The sequence below is a fragment of the Epinephelus lanceolatus genome, chromosome 6, assembly GCF_041903045.1.
Source record: "Epinephelus lanceolatus isolate andai-2023 chromosome 6, ASM4190304v1, whole genome shotgun sequence".
Lineage (NCBI taxonomy): Eukaryota > Metazoa > Chordata > Actinopteri > Perciformes > Serranidae > Epinephelus > Epinephelus lanceolatus.
The window spans coordinates 16,764,733-16,791,199 of record NC_135739.1 but is presented as its reverse complement, the minus strand read 5'-3'; the positions used below and the strand labels follow the sequence as shown (position 1 = coordinate 16,791,199).

The window sequence follows — 26,467 nt, the reverse complement described above, 5'->3', positions numbered from 1 at the left end:
GTAACTCACGGATATTGTAGACTGAACAAACAATAGGTTTCCAAAGCAACAGCTTCCACACTGTCCCTCTGAAATCCTAATTTGGCTGCGGCATGTGCGCACGGCAAACCGGACAGCTGGGCTGAACTGCAGAGCCGCTACGATAGCTGGCAGACATGAAGACATCACAAATGACAAACCACCATTTGAATTGTACCCTCGTTTCAATTAGTTTTATTGACAAAAAGCCATTAAAGTTAATCAAAGGAGAACAGATCCGAGAAATTCCTGAGAAAGCAAAAGGGGAGATCGGAAATAATCACATTTGGACCTCACCGAAAGCCTCATAGCTCGCCTCGTCTCTCTGTGCATTCATGAGGCTGCAGCCAAGAACAGTGGAGGGCCTGATTAAAGATATGTTGCTAATAACACAGAGAGAAATGAAAACGCACACGACCTACCTCTAGTAAGATTTAAAAGTATCAATGGGGCCAAGGAGCAGAAACAAATGAGCAAGTCTCTGACGTGTAAAGACACAAACGTAAGTGATGTATCTCCCTGAGCCGGGACAAATAAATGATTTAACTTCAAGTCCAAATAATCCCCTTTCTTTTATATCAATCACTGTAGAGGAGCGCCGTCTGTGGCTTCTACGAAATTCACTGAGGGGATCGTTATGAGGGTCACACGTAGAGACGATAACAGTCATGACACAGTTGGACAGTATTAAACATTTACCCCAAAACAAGAGCAGCTTACATGACTGTTCACAAGTATAAGAGCTTAATCATCCTGAAGTTTGTTCAGTCATTCATTGGCATGGCAAGAGGGGGCATAAATGCACATTATATACACTCTGACACAAATGCCTGTCTCTGTAGTCATTAAGGCACTGAAGTTGGAGATGTGGAAATATAGGCATGGATATACTGAGTTTGTATGAAGAGTTTTTAACCCATGATGTCTGACCAGTAATGTTCACAGGCTTGTACAACACAACAAATTATGAGCAGCCCTTACAAACACAATGCAAATTATACTCATGGTAAATGTGATAAAACTTCTAAGGCAATGTCCACTTCACTGTCTATATGCAGATAGTATGAATGCAAAAGTGGGATTTGGTGCCTTGATTATCATGGAGAAACAACAACAAAAATGCAGAAGAATGTGTGGCTATTTCATAAACCCAGCACTGACGCATGCTCAGTGTGTTTCCATTGTGCCATCTCAGAGTCAGGTACTGCAGACCCGTGAACACGTAAGAACAAACAGTCTTTACATTCCGATGAAACAGACATTTCTTAAATTGTCAAAAGTCACAGTGTTTTCATTTCTTGCACTGATACAGAAATGAACTACTGATCAACCTGACATCTTTTGTTTTGTGAATAGTGTCCGTACCACGTGACAGTTTTCATTCTGGTGATGTCCGTTATTTGTTCGGTGGATGACCTGGTCGGGAACTGGAAGCACTTCACTGTTACAGGCATTGTGGGACTTCTCTGTGCATCAGATCCTTATTTGATCCCCGACGTCATGTCCTCGTCATTTTAATTTTTGTCATCTGAAATTAGTCAGACGGTGGACTCTGGTTGGTTCATTAGCTTAATAGCTGCATGCTAAGGAGTTCATGACAGGTGAGGGATAGTTTGGTTGATCCTGGTCGGCAAAAGGCAGAGAAAGTACGAGGAGATGTCAGATGCCTCACTCTCCTTATTGTTCATGGAAAGATGAAGTCAGTGATGTCCTTTGTTCCAGATAAAAATCCATCCAGGATAAATGATTTCCAGGTTTGTTTTTCTCCTGTGGTGTCTGCATGGGGGTGCAAGAATCCAGCTATGAAATATAGCAGACAAAGAAGGAGGAGAATTTTAGGCACAGATTAAATATCAGTACAGTAGTTTTCAATTTAGTCACTAGGCATTGTTTTAGATTGGAGTTAAATTTTACTTCACACATAAAGGGGGTGACCAAAACAGCTTTTTATCACTTAAGAACACTGCCAAAGTATGGCTGTTTTTAATGACCTGTAAAGATCCTGAAAAACATTAAAAAATTAAAATGCTTTTTTTTAAATTACTTTTTATCAGGGAGATAAAGATATACATATATACTGTAAAATACAGAGGTGGATTTTGATCGCTTCACTATATTAGTGTGGCGATAGCAGGGCTCAATCTTATAATTAATATTTCTTTCTGGAGTCTCATTGAGTACATTATCCGTTCCATCTGGTAAATTTCCCGTATCTTCTCAGTCCACATATTATATTCTGTTCTGTTGTCAATATTATATTTATGCTTTTATTTCAGATAGATACATTTTTGTTATCATCTTTTTACTGGCCTTCCAAAACTTATTCAGAACTGTGCTGCTACAGTAGATTTTTTACCAAAACAAGTCACTCCATTGGCTCCCAGTGTCTTTAAGAATAGATTTTAGGGTTCTTTTTATTTATTTGTATTGCTCTTAATGGCTTGAGACCAGCCTACATTGCAGAAACTGTGTTGTTATACCCCTCAACAAACTCTTAGATCTTCCACTGCTGTGTTTTAAAATACACACAGTTATACGCACAACAAAACAGGCAGCGCAGCTTTGTTTAACTATGCTCCAAAATTATGGAATACCCCTCCCTCAGGGCAGGCTCTGTGAGCACTTTTAAACATCTGAAAACCTGTTTATTTTATTTAGCCTTTAATTAATGTCTTTTTTTTTTACTAATTATCTTATAATTATTATTACTGGTCTCAGCTTTTTACTTTCACTTATGTATTTTATTATTTATTGTATCTTTTTATTGTCTAATTTTACTGACTATTTGACCTTTGTTTTAATGTGTTGCATCTTTATTTTAAACATTTATTTTGAGCTACTTCTCTTGTATGAAAAGCGCTCCATGATTAAGTTCATTATCATTATTATTTTACTTCATTTTTTATTTTTTTTTAAAATGGCTTGTAGATACAGTAGTCAGATGCTTGACATAGGATAATCTGTCCATTTACTGAATGCTAAAATGTAATTATCACATACAGTAGTTGAGTTCCAATTGATCACCCAATGTAAACAACAACCAGCTATATTTTCATCGAAAATACACCTTTTTTTCATGGGACTTACACTGATGTAAGAAGGTTTATTATTCACTGTCTCTTTGATATCTTCATTTTCCATCATTAAATCATTTAAGACATCTAGTACATACATAATATACTGCAGCTTACCGTCCCATGCAGGGCCAGATGGCTCACTGTTTCCTCCTGACCACCTGTTTGAGGTGGAGCTCGCTTTCTGCTGCCACAATAGGCAGCTCGTTCTTAAGGTGGTATGCGATAAGGTGGCTTATGCTCTCAAATAACATGTCTTTGGTTCGTACCTGTTCAGAGGACAGCGAAACATGAAATTGTGTTTACCGCTTACAGCACAAACCTTCTAACTGGTATGCATTGTATGTAGCTGTTTTCCCTTGCTGCCAGACTCACCACTCCCTCTGGGTCCACCAGCAGTAGGTGTTTGGGCAGGCCACAGTGCATGCCGGTCAGCACATACTGTCCCGGGTTGGTGGTGCTCTCCCGAACCAGGAAATCTCCATCTCGGACCAGGAGCTTTTCTGCGTCTCGTCTGCTCATGCGGCTGTGGTACCACGGCTCTCTGCGGAGCTGATCCTCGTTTGGAGCCACGGGGGCTCGACGGCGTGGAGGGCTGGGCCACTGGTCTTCCAGGACCCGGACACCTCCTCCTCCAGCTGCAGCTCCTCCACAGGCCTCGTGGAGCTTCAGGGCATCCTCAAAGGGCCCTGCAGGGAAAATGTGGTCACTCTACAGTGTTTGTCATATAAAAAAAGTGAGTGTATTTTTAGACTACATGTGTCAGAACGTGTCGCAGGACTTACTCATGTCAAAGAGGTCCTTTTTGGGACTGTCAGGTGGCCTGGGCCCTCTGTGTCCATTGGGCCCCTGTGCAAATGAATCCAGGTTTTCCAGACTCTGGGTGTTAACATACTGATGCTCCTCATAATCTCTGCTGCCTGGTGGCTGGCCGTCAGCACACAGGTAACCGTCTGATGTTAGACCTGAGAAAGACAGGAGCCATCAGCTCATTTCTGACTTCTGGAAATGCGTGTGTTTGTGTGTCACATATCTGTGTGTGAAACCTTTTTTTTTTTTGGTTTCTTATTTTTTGGCTCCCTCTAGTGGCTAAAATCACAACTTGAAATTTTGAGCTCTGTCAGACGCCTCTTAATATGTATGTCTTATTCCTGTAAAAACGCTAAGACAGTCAAACCAGATGGTACTGAAGTGGGTGTGTATTACTAATGTCATGATTATAGACCAAGTGTATGGAGCCACCAGTCAGACGGCAGCTTCTGGAGTCACTAGTGACTATTAAAAGTGAAAAACAAAACTTTAAAAATAAGGGAGGATTTTTTCCCCCCAATTAATAATATAAAATAGGGAAACAGATCTTTGCATTAACATGTCTGATGATATGTGGTTTGAGGCGCTGGTAGAAAAAAAAAATCTTCTTCGTCTTATTGAAAATTTCAATTCCTACGACACTGCAGTAAAGCAATACTTGCCAAGATAGACCTGAGTATGGCTGACACTTGTGACAGATGCTCCGAGTCTACTTGCAATGTAACTCGTGTGTTTTGGTCACTATCGAGTCTGGGGGCGCACTGGGAGTCTTATTTCAGAATTATTTCCATAATATTAGAACAAGTAATAGAGCCTTCCCCATCGATTCAATAAATCTTTGGTAAACCTGAAGCTGGCAAAAATATATCCATAAAGCAAACGTAATCTCATTTACCTCTTTAAGAAACCAGTGCCCCCATCCCCTTTTTAATGGCTGCATGATACAATGTCTTTGTCGGAGTTGGAAAAATTTTTTTTCCATTAGGGGTTCGACAGACAAATCTTAATGTAATCAGCAGCCCCTGATCAATTATGTAAAAAGCCTGACCTCCATTTCTCCAGGATGACTACCTGCATGAGACGATTAATACACATAGCAGTTGAATCCTCCATTACGCTCCGTCAGAACACTAAAAATCTCCAAACAGCTTTTTATGCCCTGCAATGACCCATTCATATACACCTTCCTCTCTCTACATTGTTTATTTATTCCTTTTTTTCCTCCCCTGTTTCACACTAATGTACCTCACTTTATTTTGAAACAACATTATCTCAAGATCACAAGTTAATTATTTCGACTGTGGCTCAGAAGTTGAGTGGGTTGTCCACCACCTGGAAAATTGGCAGTTTGATCATTTGATCAAAATATCCTTGGGCAAGATACTGAACCCTAAATTGCTCTAGATGGCTGTTCCATCGGTGTGTGAGTGCGTGTGAGTGGTTACTGAGTAACAGGTGGCACCATGTATGGTAGCCTCAGCCACCAGTGTGTGAATGTGTGAATGTGACATGTGGTGTAAAAAAGGGCTTTAAGTGGTCGGAAGACTAGAAAGGCGCCATACAAGTGCAGTCCATTTACCATTTACCATTATCTTGAGATAATAAAAGTGGTTTTCTCACAATAATGGGCTGATTTATATTGATTCTCGAGAAAACAAAAGGCAGATTTCTCGACATAAATTTTGAGACTTTTGTTTTTTCAAAATCACTTAGTGGGAAATGTCATTTTCTTGTGATTATCTCGAGAACTTAAATCAGAAACAAACAAACTCTGTTATCTCAAGATGATGAAATAATTAACCTGTGATCTCAAGATAACTGATTAAAAAAAAGGTCATGGACAGCTGCTTGGTCTCTGTAACTTTAACATTTAGTTATGTACTTTAAACTGCACAAACCTGAAGGTAAGATAAAATATACAAACAAATCTTGATTGCATTTTAGTAGATAAAGTGGTGGTAAATTAAACTTGATTATCTGAAGTCTATCTTCGTCGTCGCTGCATTGCCATGTCACTTTTAATTAACTTTTACAATTGTTATTTCAAGATTAACCACTGTTATAATCTAAATGGAATTCAGGGAATCTTGAGTACGCTCTAAGCTTTCCTCCGATCAAAGATGACAAACTTGAACCATGAGTCTTTTATCTGGAAGGTCATCCTGATTGAAGATACCAAGAGTCCTTCAGTAATTCTATCAGGACGATCTTGAGAATGGTCCAAAAACTGAGCGTGTGTTAGAAGGCTAGTAAGTTTCATTCAGGGCAGTGATGACCAGACGTTCAGAATAATACCTCACAAAAATGACAAAAACTTTCATCACACTGTTTTCCCAGGTGTTATACGTGCTTCCTGCCACAGGGTGTCTCACCTGAGCTGCTGGTCGTCTCAGTGTCCCAGTGCAGCTCATAGCACAGCTGACCAGGGGGATAAGATGCTTGCTCCCTCCTCGCTGGTGAGCCCATCTGCAAACACACACCACAGGAGCACATCCTAAATACATTTGTATCTCTGTACCTGAATGGACAGCTCACTCTTCTCCTGTCCCCCTGGTTAATGTAGTTTTGAAGCACTCTATTTGAAACATTAGCTACGGCATGTCACCATATTTTTGAAGCAGCTGCAGCGAGGGAGAGCAGTGATTTCTCTCACGCGGCAGGCAACAGAGGAGGCAAAGCTTTTTAGGCAATCACATCTATCTTTGTCAATTATGCTGCAGGCACATCAGGAAGACAGTTATGGAGAATATTTTCATGCTCCTGATGTATAATTTCATTCAAACAAAACAGAGAAGGAGCAAGAAAACACATCAGTCACCAGTTTACGAGGGAACTATCAAACACTTCACCTCACTGCCTGGCAAATGTTAGTCATGCACTGCTTGATGTTAACCAGATGGAGCTTTGATTACACCCATGATGACATTAGATGTCAAGATTGCATCCAGAACCTGACATGACTTAATGATGTTTCCAAAAATCATGCCTGGAGATTCACCTGTGCTGCTCCTTTGCTCTGTGGTTGTGTGTGGATGTGACCCAGCAGGGCTCCACTGGGCCTGAGGCGGGAGTCCACCACTCCCCCAACAGGAGGCTCCTTCCCTGGGATGCTGTTGTAGTAATCATGCTCAGAGAAGTCCTCGTCCTCCCCCCACATCGGCTCCTCCATCCGTATAGACCTGAAGAAGATACATTTGATTATTACCATAAAAAACTTCAATTAAACAAACACCTAACAACACTAACAAACACCTGTCTCAATCAGACGCCTGGTCTGGTTGCCAAGCAGTTCATTTTTTTTATAGAAGTTCTTCAGATGTGTAAAACTTGGGTTGTTGTCTACCTCAAATTCCGAGTCCAGTCCTTGATTACCCTGTAAGTAATTCATACTCCTTTAGTCCATAGGGGTCCTAAGATTAAAAGAATCAAAAGGGTTTTTCATAAAAATTAATCCAAGTTGTGAGTATTGTTTTAACAGGAGAAATTGGTGGTGTGTCAGTATGCCGTAATCCTTGAGTGCCTTAACTCACTCTCTCTGATATGCTGTCTGACGGAGCTAGATCAAATGAATGATGCATAATTGATATATCATCTGAAGCCTAATTTTTAAACAAGTAATATTCATACTGGTTTAAAGAAACAATTTGATTGTATTTCCTGATCTTTGCTGAGCAACAGTTTTGTGTGAAAAGAATTAAAGTCCTGTCCCAAATATAGGCCTGTTGATTTCAGTGATTTAAGCAAATAAAAGCCCGGGCTATTAATTGAGGTTTTATGATGTTACTACAAAATCAATATCACAATTTCTCTAATCCAAACAAACAATAACTTTGTTAATAATTAATTTTACTTTTTATGGTGTACCCATTAAAATCATGTCCTGCCAACCCTTAAAATTATAACTTATCAACGCACTAATTCCTTTTTTGGGGTGAAACATTATTTTTAAAGAATTTATATCTATGAAAAAAGTATGATTTATAAAATATTTTGATCTGCTTTCATTTTTTTAACTTCTAAACTTGCCCTGTGCCAGAAAACAGACTTGTCCCAGACAAGAATCCCCAACTTAAAACAACAACAAAAGCCTTCAGAATCTAAAATTAACTGTATATATTGATACTATTGGTGTGAAAATGTGCTGCTATGATGTATGTAAAGATGCATCCCAGATTTTTGTCAACTCTTGTCATATTTTTACAAAAACATCATTAAGGAATCCTGTTCCACTTTCTGGTTTCCATAAAGGCGGGAGCGCTGCTCAAGTACTGTTAAGCTTTATCTATTCATTCAATAATGAATAATGGTGGCATTATAAAATGGCGGTACAGTGGTGCAGTGGCATTGTCGCCTCACAGCAAGAGGGTTTCCAGTTCAAATCTAGCATGGGGGGTTTGAACCCCAGGGTGGGGGAGCCCCTCCGTGCAGGGCACTGTCGCCTCACAGCAAGAATTCGCCCTTCTGTGCAGAGTTTGCATGTTCTCCCCATGTCAGCGCGGGTTTTCTCCAGGTGCTCCAGTTTCCTCCCACAGTCCAAAAACATGCAGGTTAATTGGTGACTCTAAATTGTCCGTAGGTGTGAATGTGAGTGTGAATGGTTGTCTGTCTCTATGTGTCAGCCCTGTGATAGTCTGGCAACCTGTCCAGGGTGTACCCTGCCTCTCGCCCAATGTCAGCTGGGATGTCAACATTAAATAATATTGCTATTCGGTGTGTCTCAGCCATATCATGTCAACTCTGTAGCCCTTCTAAATCCAAACTAAATAAGAATTATGGTTTAAAAATTAGTATTTTGATTAGTATCAAAGAGAACTTTTGGCAACTTTGAAAAATAAAATGGCTACTCACTACGAATGCTGTGAAATTTATAAATATTTTTTTTTTTTTTCGTCGACTCCGGCAGATTTTACCTCTGACACCTATTATGTAAGCTGTTGAAGAGAGAATTAAATCACTGGAAGGTTGGCCCATTAAAAGGTTTAATACTCACAACTTTGATATTTTAATTGAGGAGTAAAACCCCTCAAAAATAAGGTTTTGTCCCTGTTTCAAGACTGGGTGAGCAAAGTTATTAGTAATGATAACGATAAGGAAACCTGGGTTCTCAAATGGATTCAGTCCGATCAAATGACATCTCCACATCCGAAAGTGATCTATAAAAATCTGCTAGATATTTATATAGATCACCAGAGCTGTTGGCAGCAGTAAGACATTCATTTGAAACCAGAATAGAAAAGACTAACAGTCTGGAGTTCCTCCTGTGTCTGCAGCAGCATCACTGCAACACCTGAGGTTTGGCCAAAGAGGTGAGAAGATCTGTGAGGATCAATATTATAAGATGGGATGTTGAGGTAATACAAGAACAAACTATCATGTCTCCTTGTAATAAATAACAAAGAAATCTGAGCGCAGTACAGTAGATCAGGTTTTTGTGGTGGAAAATGCGACTAAGCTCTTTTGTGCAGGACGACTGGACAGTATTTATGTCAAAGTTAGATGACTGAGTGTGACAACCAACACCTGCACTTCCTCTGGGAATCAATCCTCCTAAAATGACACTGGATTTTCACTGACATGTTTAAAGTTTAAATGCATATTAAAGTTATTTCTTATCACTATGTTGCTGCTATTTTTTAGAAATATGCTGCAAATCAATGATTTACTGTCATGTCATGACTCCACAGATTTGGAGGACAGTGACAAAAACTCTTTAAAGGCTCTTCACTTTTCATAGAAGTCATAAGTGCAGCTGGGTGGCTGTTACCTGTCCATAGATGTCATGGTTTTGGGAGGACTGTGCAGGTACTGTTTGAACTGCAGCTCGAAGGCTTGGCCGATGGTGCTGATGACACTCTGGGCTAAACCGTCTGAGCACTCCAGGATGTGACATGCTGCAGGAGACAAGACAAGAAAGGAAATCTTTTTTCCAGCTGTCACACACTTTTAGGAGTAAGATCCTGGCTCAGTGTTAATACCACTATTGTAAAGGTTTAGTGTAGGGGTGGGCAACCTGTGGCTCTGGAGCCACATGCGGCTCTTTAGCCCCTCTCCAGTGGCTCCCTGTGGCTTTGACAGAAGAATTATATGGAAATAACTAATGTTTTTTTTTTGTCATTTGTCAGTGTTGTAGGCCTTTAGAAATCCTTACATTCTCAAACTGCAAAAATGTGAAGCCCATTTACTGAATAAAGCAGCTAAAATTTGTGTAATACATGTACTGCCTGGCACCTCTTCCTCAAAATTTTGCCGAACTACGATAGCAGCAGCTAGTCCTGAGTCTTCCTGACTGGTTAGCTGTGAATGCCAAATCCAAAAAAGTAAATATCATTGAATAAAGTAATATAGAGAATTTAGTAGCGCGTGGACAGATTTGTTTCACTGCCAGCTGTGCAAAGTTAAAGTACCAAATAATCATCAATAGTGCCCGGCACAGTCGCCACCTTGTGGTAAAACATATTGATGAATGCTCGTTTAGACTATTAGTACAGGCTAATTTAGACTTAATAGGCTATGTTATCTTTATTATAAGGCTCCAATATGTTTTACGGCTAAACACAGATTTATTTTTATTATTTTTGGTCAAAAATGGCTCTTTTGATAGTACAGGTTGCCGACCCCTGGTCTAGTGTGTAGGATGTAGTGGCATCTAGCGGTGAGGTTGCAAAACAGAAGATTTTTCCATTTGCCAAACGTGAGGTAGAACTCAAGAGTCCTACATGAAAATGCGAAAATGCAAAAACATGAATTAGCCTATCTGGAGTTAGTGTTTGATTTGTCCATTCTCAGCTGCTGTAGAAACAACAAGGCAAACTCCTTGGACACAGTGGACCTTGAGGTGTTTCTTTACGAAACTCTGTGTATATGGTGACTTATTTTTTTTTTAATCTTTTTAATCTTTTTTATGGGTGTGATATCTCTGGAAATGACCAAAAATGCACAAAAGTGGCACAGTAAATTTAAAATGGCCGACTTCCTGTTGGGTTTAGAGCATGGGTTGAAGAGACTTTTTTGTATGTCTTCGGACATTACATGTGCCTACTAAATTTCGTACATGTAGATGAAAGTAGCATCAGGGGCTGTTTTGTCAAAATTTTGTAGGGGATGCTAATGAGCCATTTTTTGGTACCTGAGCATGAGACCCGTAAAATATAAAATTGAAGAAGAAGAAAAAGAAGAAGTAGTGAGCTCCTTCAGGCAGTGAGTCTGAAGGAGAATCTTTTCAGGACATACCTCTCTGATTCACTGGGTCTTTGGCCACATATGCAACATAATCAGGCGTGTCCTGCAACAGAGAGGAGGATAAATTCAATTAGTCCACATAAATTAGACATATATAACGAAATTAAAGCCCTCATTGATTCCCCGGGTCATGAGATTGGAGAGCAGTAAAAAGGAATCTAGTCTGCCAAAATGTACATTTCAACAACAACATAAACGCGAGCTGAGAGAGAAACGCTGCACTCACTGTGTCTCCCCCAGAGGCAAAGGAGATGGACTGCATGGGATGGTGTGCTATCACCTGAAAGAGACAAGCGGAGAAAAACAGAGGCGGAGGTTTGCCAATATTCTACTTTCACATGACATCACTGATTAATGTGGATAGAGACAACACAAATGGACAGGAAGACAGGAGACGCCAAAACACAGGAAGTTTAGTACACAGTGATTTGTATTTTCTGCAGAAAATGCCTCTGAACATCATTTACTGGAGCATTGAAATTCTTCCCTAAGGAAGAGAATCAAAACCAAGCGAGGTGGATCAAAGGATCAAACCAAATCAAAGTAAAGCAGATTTTAGTTTCTATGCTACCCACCTGAGGTACAAGCTCCCTGTATTCCTGAGGTTTGCTAAAAGCTCCTTTAAATCAGGGCTTAAAACATTAGTATTCACTGTTGCTTTGCAGTGTATAGTTGTGTTTTTGTACATCTGTATATGTTCTGCTATCATACATTGGTGTTTGAGGATGTTGTGAATAGTATAGCACTCATATGACAGATCATTGTGATCTGGTAGTCAGGCCTCTGCTCCTCAGAGTTGATCTCATCTAATTAGTGGCACCAGCTGACTGACTCATCACACCTGGTAGGAATCTGTCTGTGTCTATTATGTGTTCTGTGAATCACTCATGTCAGTAGCACTGATGATAGTCAAAGACTGAAATGTTTGCTGCTGTTTTTCCCCCACTTTTTTATTATATTTTGCACTTGGAGCACCCTTCTTTTTGTCCACAGATGTTCTAAATAAATTGGTATTTTTTTTGCATTGATTTCAAATGGGTCCATTTCAGCAGCTCTATGGTGAAATTTCAGGAATCTTATTGTTATTCTTGACCAGGACATGCATTTTGATCATCACGTCAAATTACTGACCCGTGCGTGTTTTATTAAGCTAAAAAATACTGCAGGTCTGTGGTGTCTAGCCCTGAGCTAGAGATGATTACCCATGCTTTTATGTCCTCCCGCCTGGACTACTTTGATTCTCTTTTAACTGGTCCAAACAAATCTTCTTTGAATCGTCTTCAAATAATCCAGAACACTGCTGCTAGGCTGTTAACCAGGCCCAACAGGTTAACCCACATCACTGCCATTTTAGTTTCTTTACACTGGCTTCCAATCAAGTTCAGGATTCACTTTAAGATACTTGTTCTTATGTATAGAGCCCTCCATGGTCAGGCCTGTGAAGTAGTGGCCCCAACACTTTGGAACTCTCTTCCATTCGGTTTACGGTCTGCGGTCTCTTTAGCAATTTTTAAAAAACAACTGAAGAACCATCTCTTCAAAATGGCCTTTGTCCCACCCTAAATTGTCCAGTGCTTGTTCCCTGGTATGTTTCTGTTTTGGGTCTCAGTAGCCTGTATTTGCTCTGTGTTTTACTTTCCTTTTGTTGCCTTGTTTTATTTGTTATATTGCCTTTGTTTTTATTGATTGCATGTTTCATTGTTTGAAGTACTTTGTGAATTTATTTTCTGTGAAAGGTGCATTTTTACTTAATAATTATCTATATAAAACCCAGATTTATTCATTTATTTTAGATGTCAATTAGCAATTTGTTAACAACACAACAATTTATTAGATGGGAAAACTTTGGGACTGATGATTAAAGAAGAAATTACAATAATTATAATAATTTATTGGCGGTCAGGAAGGAACCTTCTATGTATCAGCGGTAGACAATTACATTTCATAAAAGGCTATTTGGACAAATGTATCAGTCCAATCTTTGTGCAGATGAACTTATGGTAGTTATAGTATTATACCTGTCTTGTGGTAGGGATGAGCAGACCGAGGCCATCTATGGAAATATTGACTGCAATACTCATGCCTGCAAATCGTAGGTTACTCTTCCCCATTACAGACTGGAGAGCTTTGTTCTGGACCTGCATGAGGAAAAAAAGAATACAGTAGAAATTACAATCAGATATTTAAAACTGTACTCACATTCATGACACAGAAATTTCATTCTGTATGTACTGTGTTTGGTTATGAGACAAAATATCTGCAGCAACAGATAATTCAGACATCATGTGAACCAAAGTGACTTTCATAGGTAACTTCAAATTATTAAGTTCGCTAGCAGGGACAAAATAATGTAGTGCTGAACATGCACAATAGGATCAAAGATTACTGTTAACCTTCTTCCTCCAAGCGCCCTTTCCACCTGGCACTGCATCACACAGCCTGTTGATGGCTTCCCTAATTAGGAGAATAAGGAAAGGTCAAAGGTCAGACTCTAGCGGGACATATTCGCCACTGATCTAATAAGAAGGACACCAAATATGAAAATCATGTGGATTCCTGTCACCTGTTCACACAAATCTTAACAATCCACTGACAACAATGTGAGGAGTGTAACTGAGATTTAAAGTTTTAAATGATGAGTCAGTGTTAAAGGCTGCAAAAAAAAACTGCTGCATCACAGTGATGGAAAAACCTGAGGTTAAACATGAACAGAAGCTTTGTGTTCCCTCCCTCCGGCTGAGGTCAAAGGTCACAGACCCATCACAGTTCAAAGGTTAAGAAAGGTTTTCTAGCTACTGCTCACAAGCACTGAACTAGTTCTAACCACTGATGTTTGATGGTGATTGTTTATCAAGCTGGTGTTTAACTCCCTGTCAAATTAGGGAAGGAGAAACACTGTAATTTACCAAATCAAAGTGTCTGGGGTCTCCTACCGCTTCTTCAGGGCATCGTAACTCACATTTATTTTTCCACAGTGCAATTCTCTCTGTAGAACTTTGCAGTAAAGCTGCTATAACTCCTGGGAATGGCCGTCTAATGGGCGTTTAAAGCCTCCGTCCCCTGTGTGTCTGATGGCGGGAGTGAGGCATAATGTGGATTTGAGGCTGGAGCTCACGCGCTCTCGCTGCCAGGGGACAGCGGGGACAGCAGTCAAGAACCCAGCTGCCCCTATCAAGTGGCTCGTAAATATTTAAAAAGCAGCGTCCCGGGCCCCATCTCGAGTAAAGGTCTTCTCAGGGATTTTTGAAAAACACAACAATGTTCAAATGACTCATGCTGATGAGAGGGCAGAGGGAGGAGGAGGAGGAGGAGGAGGAGGAGGAGGAAAGAGATGGGCTGTTGTTGTTTTTGTCTGCAGCCTCTGTATCTTCGCTGCAATAAAATGCTAGTCTTCATTATCCCTGGTGTTGCTGTGTAACACCTAACACAGAGAGTACTGTTGGGAGAGTGCAACTTCTTCAAATCCAGGAGCTGAAGTGCATTTTTGAAATTCTGACAAGCATTGAATGTTTTGTTGTGGTTTTCCAGGACTAGATGAACCCGTGTACAAGTCAGCAAGCTGAAAAAACCCCAGCTCTGGACACAACTTTAAAAAGCTGCTTTTGATTTGCACAGCAAGAATAAACATGTAGTAAAATACCCTGTGAAGTACGTTTGTTAATTGATTAAAGACAATCAATCATTGATTTCTGGCCTTGTGGGACAGATGGCCCGTCGCTTTGCTCCCAAAGGAATCAGAGGCCTCGTGCCGTTAGCAAATTTGGAAATCAGTTGTAAAGCTGCCATTGATAAACTGCCTTGCACATGTTTCTGAATGGAAACGGCTGCAGTAGATTCAACAAAGGGTGAGCACGCTGATCTATCCGATTGTCAACAGCCACAAGGATGCAAAAACAAAACATCATCATCATCATCATCAACGCACTAAAACAATAATGACCAAACTGATGTCATGCAGTCAGTCATACTGCAACAACTGGTGAAGTCATATGCTCAGTATAGTTTCTCCCTTTGCTAATGTTTTGTTTTGTTTTTGAACTCTCTCCTCCCTCCTCCCTCCTCCCTCCTCCTCCTCCTCCTCCTCCTCCTCAAGAAGTTACAACCGCAGACATTATCCAGCAGGGTGCGTTCATGGGGACCACTGCAGCTTTCCACAGTCATTAGCAAAACATCATCAATAATAGATCTCCCTCTCTATCACTCCATCTACTGCAGCCTCCACCCCCTGCACTTAAGCCTTGGATGCACGGTGGGCTCCGATTACTGCCGATCGATTGTGGAGGAGAGAGAGCAGGGTGATAGACGGGGGAGGGAGGGAACGGGGGCAGTGCACTTCTCCCATGAGGCCGTGCATTGCAAAGAAGCCTGCTTTTATAACAATAACATCACATGTAGGGCATAACAACACGACACAGACACACTGAGACCCGGAGGTATGGCTTTAAACGTACACATAATGTACCGCTGCTGAGCACATATACTGGAGCTTTAAGCAGCTGTCTCTTAACTGGGATGCATGACTCTATACTGCTGCCATTGTGCAGAATCTTGTGACTTAAGTTTTGATTTACGTTTTTCTACGTTTAATTTCCGCTGAAACTGGTTGAGCAGGGCTGCTGTCAATGAAAAAACAATGCAGCTTCTCCACTTCTGCATCTGTTATCTGTTTTAAATCAAAAGCTACAGGTTTAGGCCTTCTTATTAAAAATCATCCATCAAGTCACGCTGACATAATAATAAAAAAAAGAAACCCTACCCACACTTACTCCACTAACAGCCAAGAACTGACACACACCGCTGGCAGCATATTTGATATCATAGTGGCTGATACTTGAGTTAATCCTATACATGTTGGATCAAATTCTCCTGACTCATCACTACCAATAGAGGTGGTTACCAGCGTACCTCGTCACCTGAGTCCGCGTGTTGAAGTCCAGGGAGCGCATTGACTTCAATACTTCAATGCAGCCCATGTACTGCAACAAAACAAAGCAAACAGAAAAGTTAAAACAAGTTTAGAAATGTGGCTGTGGACAGATTTTGGTCAAGATTAGATGCTGCTTTTTAAGAGAATAGAAAGAGTAATAACAGATGTGATGGGTGGGATGTGGAATCGCTTTGAAAATAAATGCTACACCTAAAACTCATTATGGAAAACTGTAGGAGGTCAGAACTTGCACAATACGTCAACTCAAGTCAAGCAGAACTTTATTTGTCCCCAGAGAGGCACTGAAAACAGCAATAACATGAGATCAAAAAACACACACACAAGGCAATTAAACAACATACAATAAAAAGTGAATATGTAAAAAATAAAGCATGGTTGCGTGATTAAACTGGTATTACCCTTTTTCTATTCATTCTTTTGTTTTCTATGAGCTTTTCTATTTAGCGGTGAAATGACTGAGGGTATGGAGAAAGAAGCACTGCATAAATAAGCCTCTAAATGTTTTAAATATATGGCAAGTGCTGCACAATTAATCTAAATATGATCGAAACCGCATTATGGCCAATATCCAAAACACAGGAGCTGCAATTTTTTGATAAAGATAAAATGTGTACAACATAGCAGCATCATAAATAAAGCATTGTGGTGTGACAGAGATGCCCCAGCCTACAAATCAAATTCATATCATCATTGTTTTTATATTTTTTTCAGTGAAAATAAATTACCATTCCCACTAAAATCAAAATCTGCAGCCCTAGTTGTGGCACCACAAATCATCTGAAAAAAGTCATTTCCAGAGTATACACTATGAATCCCTCTATTAGTAAGCAAAACTATTTCCACCAATGCATCATAATCTGACTCAAATGCACATATAGGCCATTAAAGTGTACTCTGGTGAGTAACAGCCAGATGAGCAGCTTCCTAATGGCTGTCAGGTTGGGGTGCTAATAGCACCTTGACTAGATTAGCAGCACTAAGAGCTCCAGATCACGGACAAACTGCAGCTTCTTCTGCCTCTGGGGGGATGCTGAGGGTGTGAGTGTGTTTGTGTATACAATCAATGTATGTGAGGATGTTCTGTACTTATTTGCATATCTGTGAGGGTTACATTTCAGTTTGCTTGCCATCATCAGTACATATCTGTACAGTAGCATCCATATAATGAACGCATGTCCAGGAGCAACTGATTTCTGACTATGGCACATTCACAGCCTATAAACTAATAAAGATATCAGCAACAAATATCACTGTTATTCTTACCACTGTTTGTGAAAGGAAGCATTAGTGACCCCTTCTGTGTTTTATCTGTTTCAAGACTTCACATGCAAGAATTCTTCTTAAAAGGTTACTTGCATTTCATTTTTCTGGACCTTGTTTTCATGTGTTTTTGTGTCTAAGTGAGAAAGGAGAACAACAATTTTTGAAAGTGGTCCAGTACTTAGGAGACGGCTGCAACTGACAGTGGCAAAATAGTCTGCAGCGTAATCTACTGGGGCATTTGTGCACCTTTGATGTACGTCCACTGAAAATGTTTGGTCTTGCTAGGAATGAGCAAGTACACCATTATCTGTATCTGTGTCTGTATCTGTTCAACCAACTAAATTATCTGTATCTGTTCAGCTGACTAAATTATCTGTATCTGTGTCTGTATCTGTTTAACCAACTAAATTATCTGTATCTGTGTCTGTATCTGTTCAACCAACAAAATTATCTGTATCTGTTCAACCTACTAAATTATCTGTATATGTGTCTGTATCTGTTTAACCAACTATGTTATCTGTATCTGTATCTGTTTAACCAACTATGTTATCTGTATCTGTTTAACCAACTAAATTATCTGTATCTGTGTCTGTATCTGTTTAACCAACTAAATTATCTGTATCTGTGTCTGTATCTGTTTAACCAACTATGTTATCCGTATCTGTGTCTGTATCTGTTGAACCAACTACATTATTTGTATCTGTACTCGGAATGGGTGTAGTTTATGCCAGAAGTGGGTGGAGTTTTAATCGAAAGTGGGTTGGACCTGATCAGAAGTTATTATTCTAAGCCTGAAATGTATATGGACTGTTCAGAAGTTGCAATATTTAATACTTATGAGTGAAGTATTTAAAGAGCAGCCTCAGGATTGAGCTTCAGATAATGTTTTAGCACAAGAGTAATAGATTAAACACAGCTACCCACATAATTTTGACATATTTTACTGTTATGATACTCATACTTGTAAAAAGTACATTATCTGTAACGGATACTCGTTTAATCTGAGTATTCGGCTCAACCGTACTTTTTGCCTCTTATGCTCAGATTCTTCTTCTTAGTGTCTGACAATTTGGGGAAAGGATCCCTATAGGGATAATCTTTTTGTTTAACAAGAAACATCCCTTAAATTGCCATCACCAAACTCACCAGACTCCAATTAAATAATTGGTCATTTTGGCATTTATAAAGCCACCACCTTTTCCCATCTTATTAGGTGAAGTATGGTTTTATTCTAGCCAACCAGAGTTAGTGATTGTTGAAACAGTGGAAAAACAAATCTAGATGTTTTTTGTCGGTTTTATTTTGTCTCTGTCAATTCTGAATGTAGTGTTTTTTTTTACGATGATACAATGACTGTTTATTTAAACGGAGTCTGGTGGGTTTGGCGACAGAGATTTTGGGGCTGTTTCTGGTTAAACAAAAAGGATCTTACTCTTTAACAAAAAGGTCTGTCTCTGTAGGGATCATTTCCATAATGTTGTCAGACACTTATAATAACAATCTGAGCCTGTCAATGGCAAAAACAAGCAGCTTTAGTGGATGTATTCTGATGGTGCCCATTCATGTCACACTGCAGCCTGTTGAGTGGCTGCTGGCTGCAGCACCAGTTTCAAAAATTGTTGTCCCAATTTGTCACTTAGACACAAAAGCATGGGAAAATAGGGTTTCCATTATAGTTTCCATTTACATCTCATACTTCATGATCTAAAACTCCTCATAAATATATGAGCTTGTGTGATTTATAAAGTCTCTGTAAGACTGCTTGGGTGCTACATATTTTACATTCTGGCCAGCAGCGCTTTGGCTCAGTTAATGCCATATTTATTTAGTGCAGTGTCCAGGATTGTTAGTGACTGCAACAGACAGCGGACAGACCACACGACAGCCACACAAACAAACACAGAGAGGGAGACAGAGAGACAGAGAGAGAGAGAGAGAGAGAGAGAGAGAGAGAGAGAGAGAGACCCTTGAGCCTGAGTGCTTAATGAGCTTTCTAACCAGATTTGGAGACAAGGGGAAGTCTTCCATCAGGAAAATTGTCTCTCTTTTTTCTTCCCCTCTCCCTGCCAATGCCTCCATTGTCACACAGTCATCTGCTGATGAAACGCATCCCCTCTTCTATCACCCTATCTGCACTCCCTTCCTTTTGGCCAAGTCTCCAACGCACTATTCCTGCAGGGACACTGAAGAAGTGTTCCAAGAAGTATTCCTCGGACATTTAATAACACTGGCATACCTGTTCCAAACTTTGTGGCATCATCTTTGAGATAAATCAAGGCTGTTTCATAGTTTATTAATGTAAACAGTGTTCTAATGCCCCAGTTCATTACGCAATAGCTACTCATTTTACCACTAAGGCAAAGCAAGATCGAGAGGCATCTTATGTTGTGTAACAATGGATGGACAGATACTGCGGACAGCTGGATGTTACCAAACAGTATCTGGACAGTGTAGATGGTGATTGATTAGGGTTTTATTTTAGTTCAGTGCACACAGTCCTGTCTTGTTTGTAATTCATGTTGCCAAAGTCAAATTTTTATGTTGCGGACAATAAAGTTCCTTCTAATTTCATACTTTTGCGCACTGCTCACAGCAGCTTTTAGAGCATCCAACCACAGAATGTACTCGTTGCACCATGGAAAGTCCAATCTGGAATCTGCATCGATAGCCACGAAACATCACATTAAAGATATTTATAATTTGACTGTTAACTACCGTGCGCCAGATTGTGAGGGAGCAACATGAAATGATAGCAGTCTGGTTTTTATATAGCTCTCTAAATGATAGCTGCTTTTGGCAGCTGCAGTGCTTTGTTTGATGCTTGCTGCTGCAGCGTCCTGGCTGTCAAAGATGGCAGATGCAGGCCAGGCACAGAGCCTGACATGGACATAGACAAAGTGTTAGGGAGGAAAGCAATACTAAGAATCATATTTGTATCTTTCCCGGCAGAGGAGTGACTGTGTGTGTGTGTGTGTGTGTGTGTGAGCGAGAGGGAGAAAGAGGCACTGAAACAGAAATAGGGGAAGAGGGAGCTGTGCGCTATGGTAGCTATGCCGATTAAAAATGGCACAGTGCAGCAGAAATCTACTGTCACTTTGACACTAATACATGCAGCAAGTGCTCCTCCCTGCATAGATTTACCACCGAATTGCACAGTATCGTGCTGCTTTAGCTGCCGTGAAATGCATCTTAAACATAAGCTTACACGGGTCATCTGGAATTATTGCTTCAGGTGGCAATGATAAGCTGCTAAAGGCTTGGTCTGATAATTAGCTGAGATATCAATCATACATTAGAGCAGCACTTGTTATGAATCTAGGAAAGCGGTGCATGGTGATGAGAGCTCATGCAAACTCAACACTGGACCCCTCCCATAGTGATCCAACTGTCCACATCCACATCACATGATGCAAATGACTGTGATTAAACATAATTGAATATAGGAATGAATGGTGCCTGTATAATGCCATTAGAAAGCGTGCTTGAGCCCCAGACTGGGCTAATCAAGAGTCATGTCATTAGTTTGAGGAGACGGGGGAAGAGCAGTGCAAGAGGAGCGGAGGTGAACAGGCGTGGGGGATCGCTGAGGGGGAGATCATTGACATTGACGTCAAGCAGTCTGCTTGGGATGGTAACCCTTTGTAAACACAAAATACACACTGATAAAGATATCTCCTCTTATCTCTACCTTCTTATTTACAATCATTCTCATATCATATTTTCTGGTGGGACATCCATTTCTTAAGGTATTCCCCTTTTTTAAGAGTTTGTCTTTTTAAAAACATCACCCAAGCATGCTCTAATGATGCTATCGACGATAAAGACTGGTACTCTCTATGCTCGGGGATTGTAAATCACATTTTATGGATACAATCTTATGGTCTCCTCGCACACATGAATGTAAACAATCCCGAAACCACACACAAAGAACACCACTCCCACAGGCTCACAGTTCTGAGCTCACACTCAGACATACAGTAGGTTACATGCACTATAAATACAGATGGTTATTGTTTTGAGTAGCAGTACATGATGCATACAACCTTTGGTAAACACTGCGGTAAAATAATGATCCTTACTATAGTCTGTGCACATAATTTAAAGGTTTATCTTTCTCCACCCTGACGCCTGTGTGCTATCCTGACGCAGTCTCTCTTCCAGCCACACCAAGCTATCTATCTGGATTATGTATTCCCCAGCCCTCGCCACATGAGCTGCATAACAAACTGCCTGGCACTGTGGTGTCCTTTTGTTCCCACCCAGATAGAGAAACCTTTAAATGGGGTTGTTAATATTTTGTGGTTCACTGATTCCTGTGAGCAGTTAATTAATATGTGGGCAGCAAAGAAAGAAAAGTTCACTTTCAAAACAAACCCTGAATTAAGTGGATGTTGCAGAGGTGTAACTTTACAATGGTTAAACAGTATGCATTAAAAGAAAGGTGCCAACTGACTCACCCTGACAATATAAGAGGCCCCTGGTCCTGCAATCTTCTTGTCAGGGTGCAGCCAGCCTTGAGAGGGTTTGTGGATGAAGCTTCCCTTCTGGGTGAAGTCCTCTCCCCCCAGCCACATGCCCTCCACCCTTGTCCTGCGGTTCATTCCTGACCTGGAGCTGCTAGAACCCCCAGGGCTCGCCATGGCCTCTGTGGCCCCAAATACGTGGCCCCCTGGACTGGTCGAGTTTGCCGCTGCAACTGCTCTCTGCCCTCGGATGGCCTGCAAGGAACAGGGGGTGACACACACAGGGTCACAGGAGTTAAGCACCGCTGCGAGACTGGCCACAGGGCCACTGGCTGAGGTCGCAACACTGTGCCTGTGTGAGGATGTGGTATGTGAGGCAGAGGCCTGGGAAGGAGCTGCTGCTGCCTTCCCTGAGTCCTTGCTAGAGTTGGAGCTGGAGCTGGAGTTGGACGGGCTCCGGCTGAGCAGGGAGTTGGAGAACTTCCATTGGGGCATCTTGGGGATGAGCATGCAGAAGGTTGTGGTGGCATCCTGTTCCCCATCCAGGCAAGGGGAGTCGGCCAGGGCTGCAGCCCCAGCAGAGGAGGACGATCTGGCACCGTGATCCAGAGGAGGCAGGGGAGGCACAGGAAGGCTCGTGGCGGAGGACGAGACCACCGGCGTGGCCACAACTTTGCCACTCATGGCTAAGCTCTGCATCAGGTCGTCGGAGGAGGTCACAGATTCGTTGCGGAAGCGGCCATACTTTGGCTTAAGGAGCATGCCCGGAGGAGCCGCCTGGAGCAGGAGCTGAGAGGGGGGATAACTGCCAGAGGATGAGGGGGGAGGGAAGGGGAAAGGGGGGAAGGGGAGGGGGGAGAGGTGTAATGGAAGAAGAGGAGAAAACTAGAGAGAGAATCTTCCAGGTGGAGTCCTATATCCTTGTCAACTGAACGTTGTCTGGTCCTCTCCCGCTCACGCACACACACTGTCCTGCTCTCATGCCACTGTCTGAGCTGGCCTGCTTCCTTTCACTGCCTTAGGCAAGCTCGCTCGTATGCTCCCAGTCTCTCTCTCCCTCTCTCTGGATGATGTCATTGGGTCTATTAGCCCTGCCCTGCCCAGCTGCTCTCAGACTGTATTAGCTAAAACACATCTGCCTGAACCACAGGCAACCTCACACACACACACACACACACACACACACACACACACACACACACACACACTCATTCACGCTGTAGAGAGCACCTTTTTTCTTGTTTGTTTTGATTCTGGAAATTAATAACCTGTGGCAGTGTGCATTATCTTTGGGCAGGGTTAGCAGCAATATTTCAAACCTCTCAAAATGAACAATGCTGCCAATGCAGAGAAAAGTAACACTGTGAAGTGAAGGGTATTCAAAGCAAAGTCTATCTCTCTAGATCAGGGGTGTCAACGTCATTTTAATACATGGGCCAAGTACAGTCCAATTTGATTGTAGGTGGGCCGGACCAGTAAAACCATTGCATATTATCCTTTAAAAAACAAACACCTCCAATTTCTTCCCATTTTTTGTTCAAAGAAGTACATTTTAAAAATGCTAATCCACTTAAAAAACAGATGACAAACAGCCTGTGATGTCTTCCAGTGGGCTGGATTAGACCCTGTGGTGGGTTGGTTCTGGCCCCCGGGCTGCATGTTTGGCACCCCAGCTCTAGATGCTAAATAATAAATTCAAAAAGACAAAGGAACAGAGTTGTTCCGATACAGAATCGAGAATCGGAAATGCCTCCAAAACTACCTAAAATGCTGGATCGCTCATCGGCGAGTTTGCGAGTCAATGTACCGATCAACTACCACATAATTTATCAATAAACTTTAAAGCAGTTTCAGACCCAGATAGAGTGGTGCAGGAAACCAAGTTCCATCATCTAAAAGTCAATGGGTTTTTTTTTACGGTTTGGTTAGATGCCTCAAATATAGTCTGTGATTAAAAGAAGCTTTAGAGACTTTCAAGTTTTGTCCTACGACATCAAATACGTCAGTAAATACCCATTTATCAACTTTATAGCCTTTGCTTTAAAAGGCCTCTAAATGAGACCACAAAGCATTATTACACTGAGCACAGTCACACTCATGTCATACAACAGTGGTGTACTTTGTTTATAGCCTAACGTTAGCTTTTTACCTCTGGCAATTGCATTTAAGCTTCAGAAACCATAAAAATTAAGTTCATTTGTGACAATTATCTTGATGAACAAAAATGTTAGTATCAGAACCATTTGATAAAGATCTTATATTCTGCAATTATCCAAAATCCCATGGGAAAATCCCACAGGCGATGTTAATGTCCATATCAGCCAACAAAACAACGTCATCCCTGCACCACTGTATAAAACTGCAGCTTTCCTGGAGCAATTCTTCTTTGCCGACCTAGAACAGTAGTCTACACAGCAAGTAGGATTGTGCAGCCACTGGTAAACACTGTTTTAAAAGCACAGAAGAATTGATCCCTGGTAAATAACGTCATGTTAGCCATGAACAGAATGTCAGCAACTTGAGTCCCACCAGTAAAAAGGTAATGTGTAAAGCAGCTATAGTTTTGAGGGGTGGCACTAGAGTGGCCGATTGCAACACCAGCAATCTTCTACAGGATTTAAAGATGCTTAACATGAAAGATCACAACAAGTTAAACAAATCAAAGGAGAAAAAACAGGACAAACTGCGGCAGCGAACATGGAAACTGCGAAAAATTCCTCTAAGACGGCCCAAAAATGACAAAGACAACCAACAAAATTGGATCACCAACACATCAGCCATTTAAGACATGGGATTTCGCTGCTTTCGGATCGGTACTCTGAATGGTTGATACGCATGTTTAGATATCAGAATTGGTAGGGTTTAGGAAGAGGAACAAAAAGGTATAACATCTCTACATAGGAATATCCATCCATCCATCCATCCATCCATCCGTTTTCATCCGCTTATCCGAGGCCGGGTCGCGGGGGCAGCAGGCTGAGCAAAGCACCCCAGACATCCCTCTCCCCGGCAATGCTTTCCAGCTCCTCCTGGAGGACCCCAAGGCGTTCTCAGGCCAGATGAGATATGTAATCCCTCCAGCGTGTTCTGGGTCTGCCCCAGAGCCTCCTACCAGTGGGACATGCCCGAGGCACCTCCAGCAGCCCGAAACATAGGAATGTCTACTTGCTCTTTTTATGTTGCTGAGGTGAGTGTTTCTATTGTCATTGTATTTTGAATTGTTTTCATAAATGATTGTATTTTGTATTTTTCATCTGCCGCTGCATTTCATATTTCATCCGTCAGTATATTTTGCTAATTTGTAATAAGCATATCAATCTCAATAAAGGAGTGTTATTAATGAAAAGAAAGCTCTAAATGCACCACGTTCTGTAGCAACACCCAGTGACCGGGCTGTGTTGAAATACAAAAGAAAAATATCAACTAAAAAATTGATTGGGAATGTGAGTAAACACTACCGGCACAAGTCTCGTCCAATTAGGTAAAGTGTATTTTGCGTGAGTCGATGTGTGTGTGTGTGGGGGTTGAAAGTTTAATTCCATTTGTCCTAGCATTATACAAAAACAAAGGAAGCAATGCAGCCACACTCATAAGGGACTACATGTCTGAAAACATCCACCCTATCCCATCTGTCTGAATTCTCTTTCTTACTCCCCTCCCATCCGCCTCCCCAGAGAGCCATCAGCCATCTCAGCACGATCCTTTTAGCTTTCACTTGCACCCTGCCTCATGCCTTATCCTTGCTCACAGTCAAATCATTTACGCCATTTTCTGAACTCGCCATTTCAATCACCATTGTATGATTGTATAAAGTAGCAGTTGGGGTTTTCAGGGTGACACGAAGTGGGTCACATTTGTTTTTCTTTGTGTGATCATCATGCACACAGGTGGGAGCAACGTCTGCACTGGTTGTGAAATCCCAATATAGTCAGGGTCATCTGTTACGCAAAAACAGGGGCAATTTACTGACTAAAGAACGCCACCTACACACAAGGAAAGGCTCGTTATGTTCCTGTCAATTACTTAAATTCAATCAAGCAAGTCATTAAGATTTGTTGAGTCCTGTAATCATGTCGTCTGTCCAATGAAATCTGACTGACGGGCAACACCGTAAACAATGTCGGAAACAAGCTACATTCATCACAATACATGACCCTGAATGCTATTGATAGAACATTTGCAAACTTAAAGTTATTTAGAAAGGCATCAGCAGGCTTACCTATGTGTCAAGCACTGAGGAGAAACAGGATGAAGAGATCCAGCCTGATGAACTTCCAATTACTTCTTTTAGAGGAAAGCAAAGTGAATGCTTCGAATAGCACGAACGAGCTGCAGCTATGGTTGAATAAGAGAACAATTTCATTTCACTCATCAGGAGACCTCATTACCAGAAACCCCTTCTCACAAACAAACCACCATCAGAAGCGCTGTGACACCACCAACACCCCACCTGCCTCCATACAGCCAGTCACCTCATGTTTGTTTGTACAGAGTATAAAAAGTTACTGATAAACCAGGTGAAATCAATGCATGTTGACAGATGCACATGTAACTGACCTTCCTCAGAGCGCTCTGTACCTTTTTCTGTCAAAAAAAAAACAACCTAATAACTGCTCTGGCAACATACTGTAGACTAAACTAAAACGGATATG

The 26,467-nt window shown here is 41.2% G+C and overlaps 1 protein-coding gene across 2 annotated transcripts; it reads right to left on the bottom strand.

The window, feature by feature from the left end:
* Positions 1–184: 184 nt before the first annotated feature.
* shc2 (SHC (Src homology 2 domain containing) transforming protein 2) lies at positions 185–26,287 on the bottom strand. Of its 2 annotated transcripts, none has more exons than XM_033621978.2 (14): positions 26,035–26,287; positions 21,810–22,620; positions 16,047–16,117; positions 13,535–13,595; positions 13,160–13,279; positions 11,368–11,421; positions 11,133–11,184; positions 9,667–9,793; positions 6,901–7,081; positions 6,275–6,368; positions 3,878–4,057; positions 3,468–3,781; positions 3,210–3,361; positions 185–1,818 (listed from the first exon to the last, which is right to left on the bottom strand). In XM_033621978.2, exons 2-13 carry the CDS (start codon positions 22,575–22,577, stop codon positions 3,233–3,235), a joined length of 2,151 nt encoding a protein of 716 aa, XP_033477869.1. In that variant the 5' UTR covers positions 22,578–22,620; positions 26,035–26,287; the 3' UTR covers positions 185–1,818; positions 3,210–3,232. The 2 variants fall into 2 exon arrangements, with proteins under 2 accessions (XP_033477869.1, XP_033477870.1); XM_033621979.2 differs by having other exon boundaries at positions 21,810–22,070; positions 26,035–26,282.
* Positions 26,288–26,467: the final 180 nt, after the last annotated feature.

Coding starts and splice junctions, on each gene's coding strand:
- shc2 (XM_033621978.2), bottom strand. CDS start 22,577: ATGCTCCTTAAGCCAAAGTATGGCCGCTTCCGCAACGAATCTGTGACC. Junction 16,118..21,809: donor GGGCCTCTTATATTGTCAGG/GTGAGTCAGTTG, acceptor GTTTTGTTGCAG/TACATGGGCTGCATTGAAGT. Junction 11,422..13,159: donor TCATCCCTACCACAAGACAG/GTATAATACTAT, acceptor TGTCTCTTTCAG/GTGATAGCACACCATCCCAT.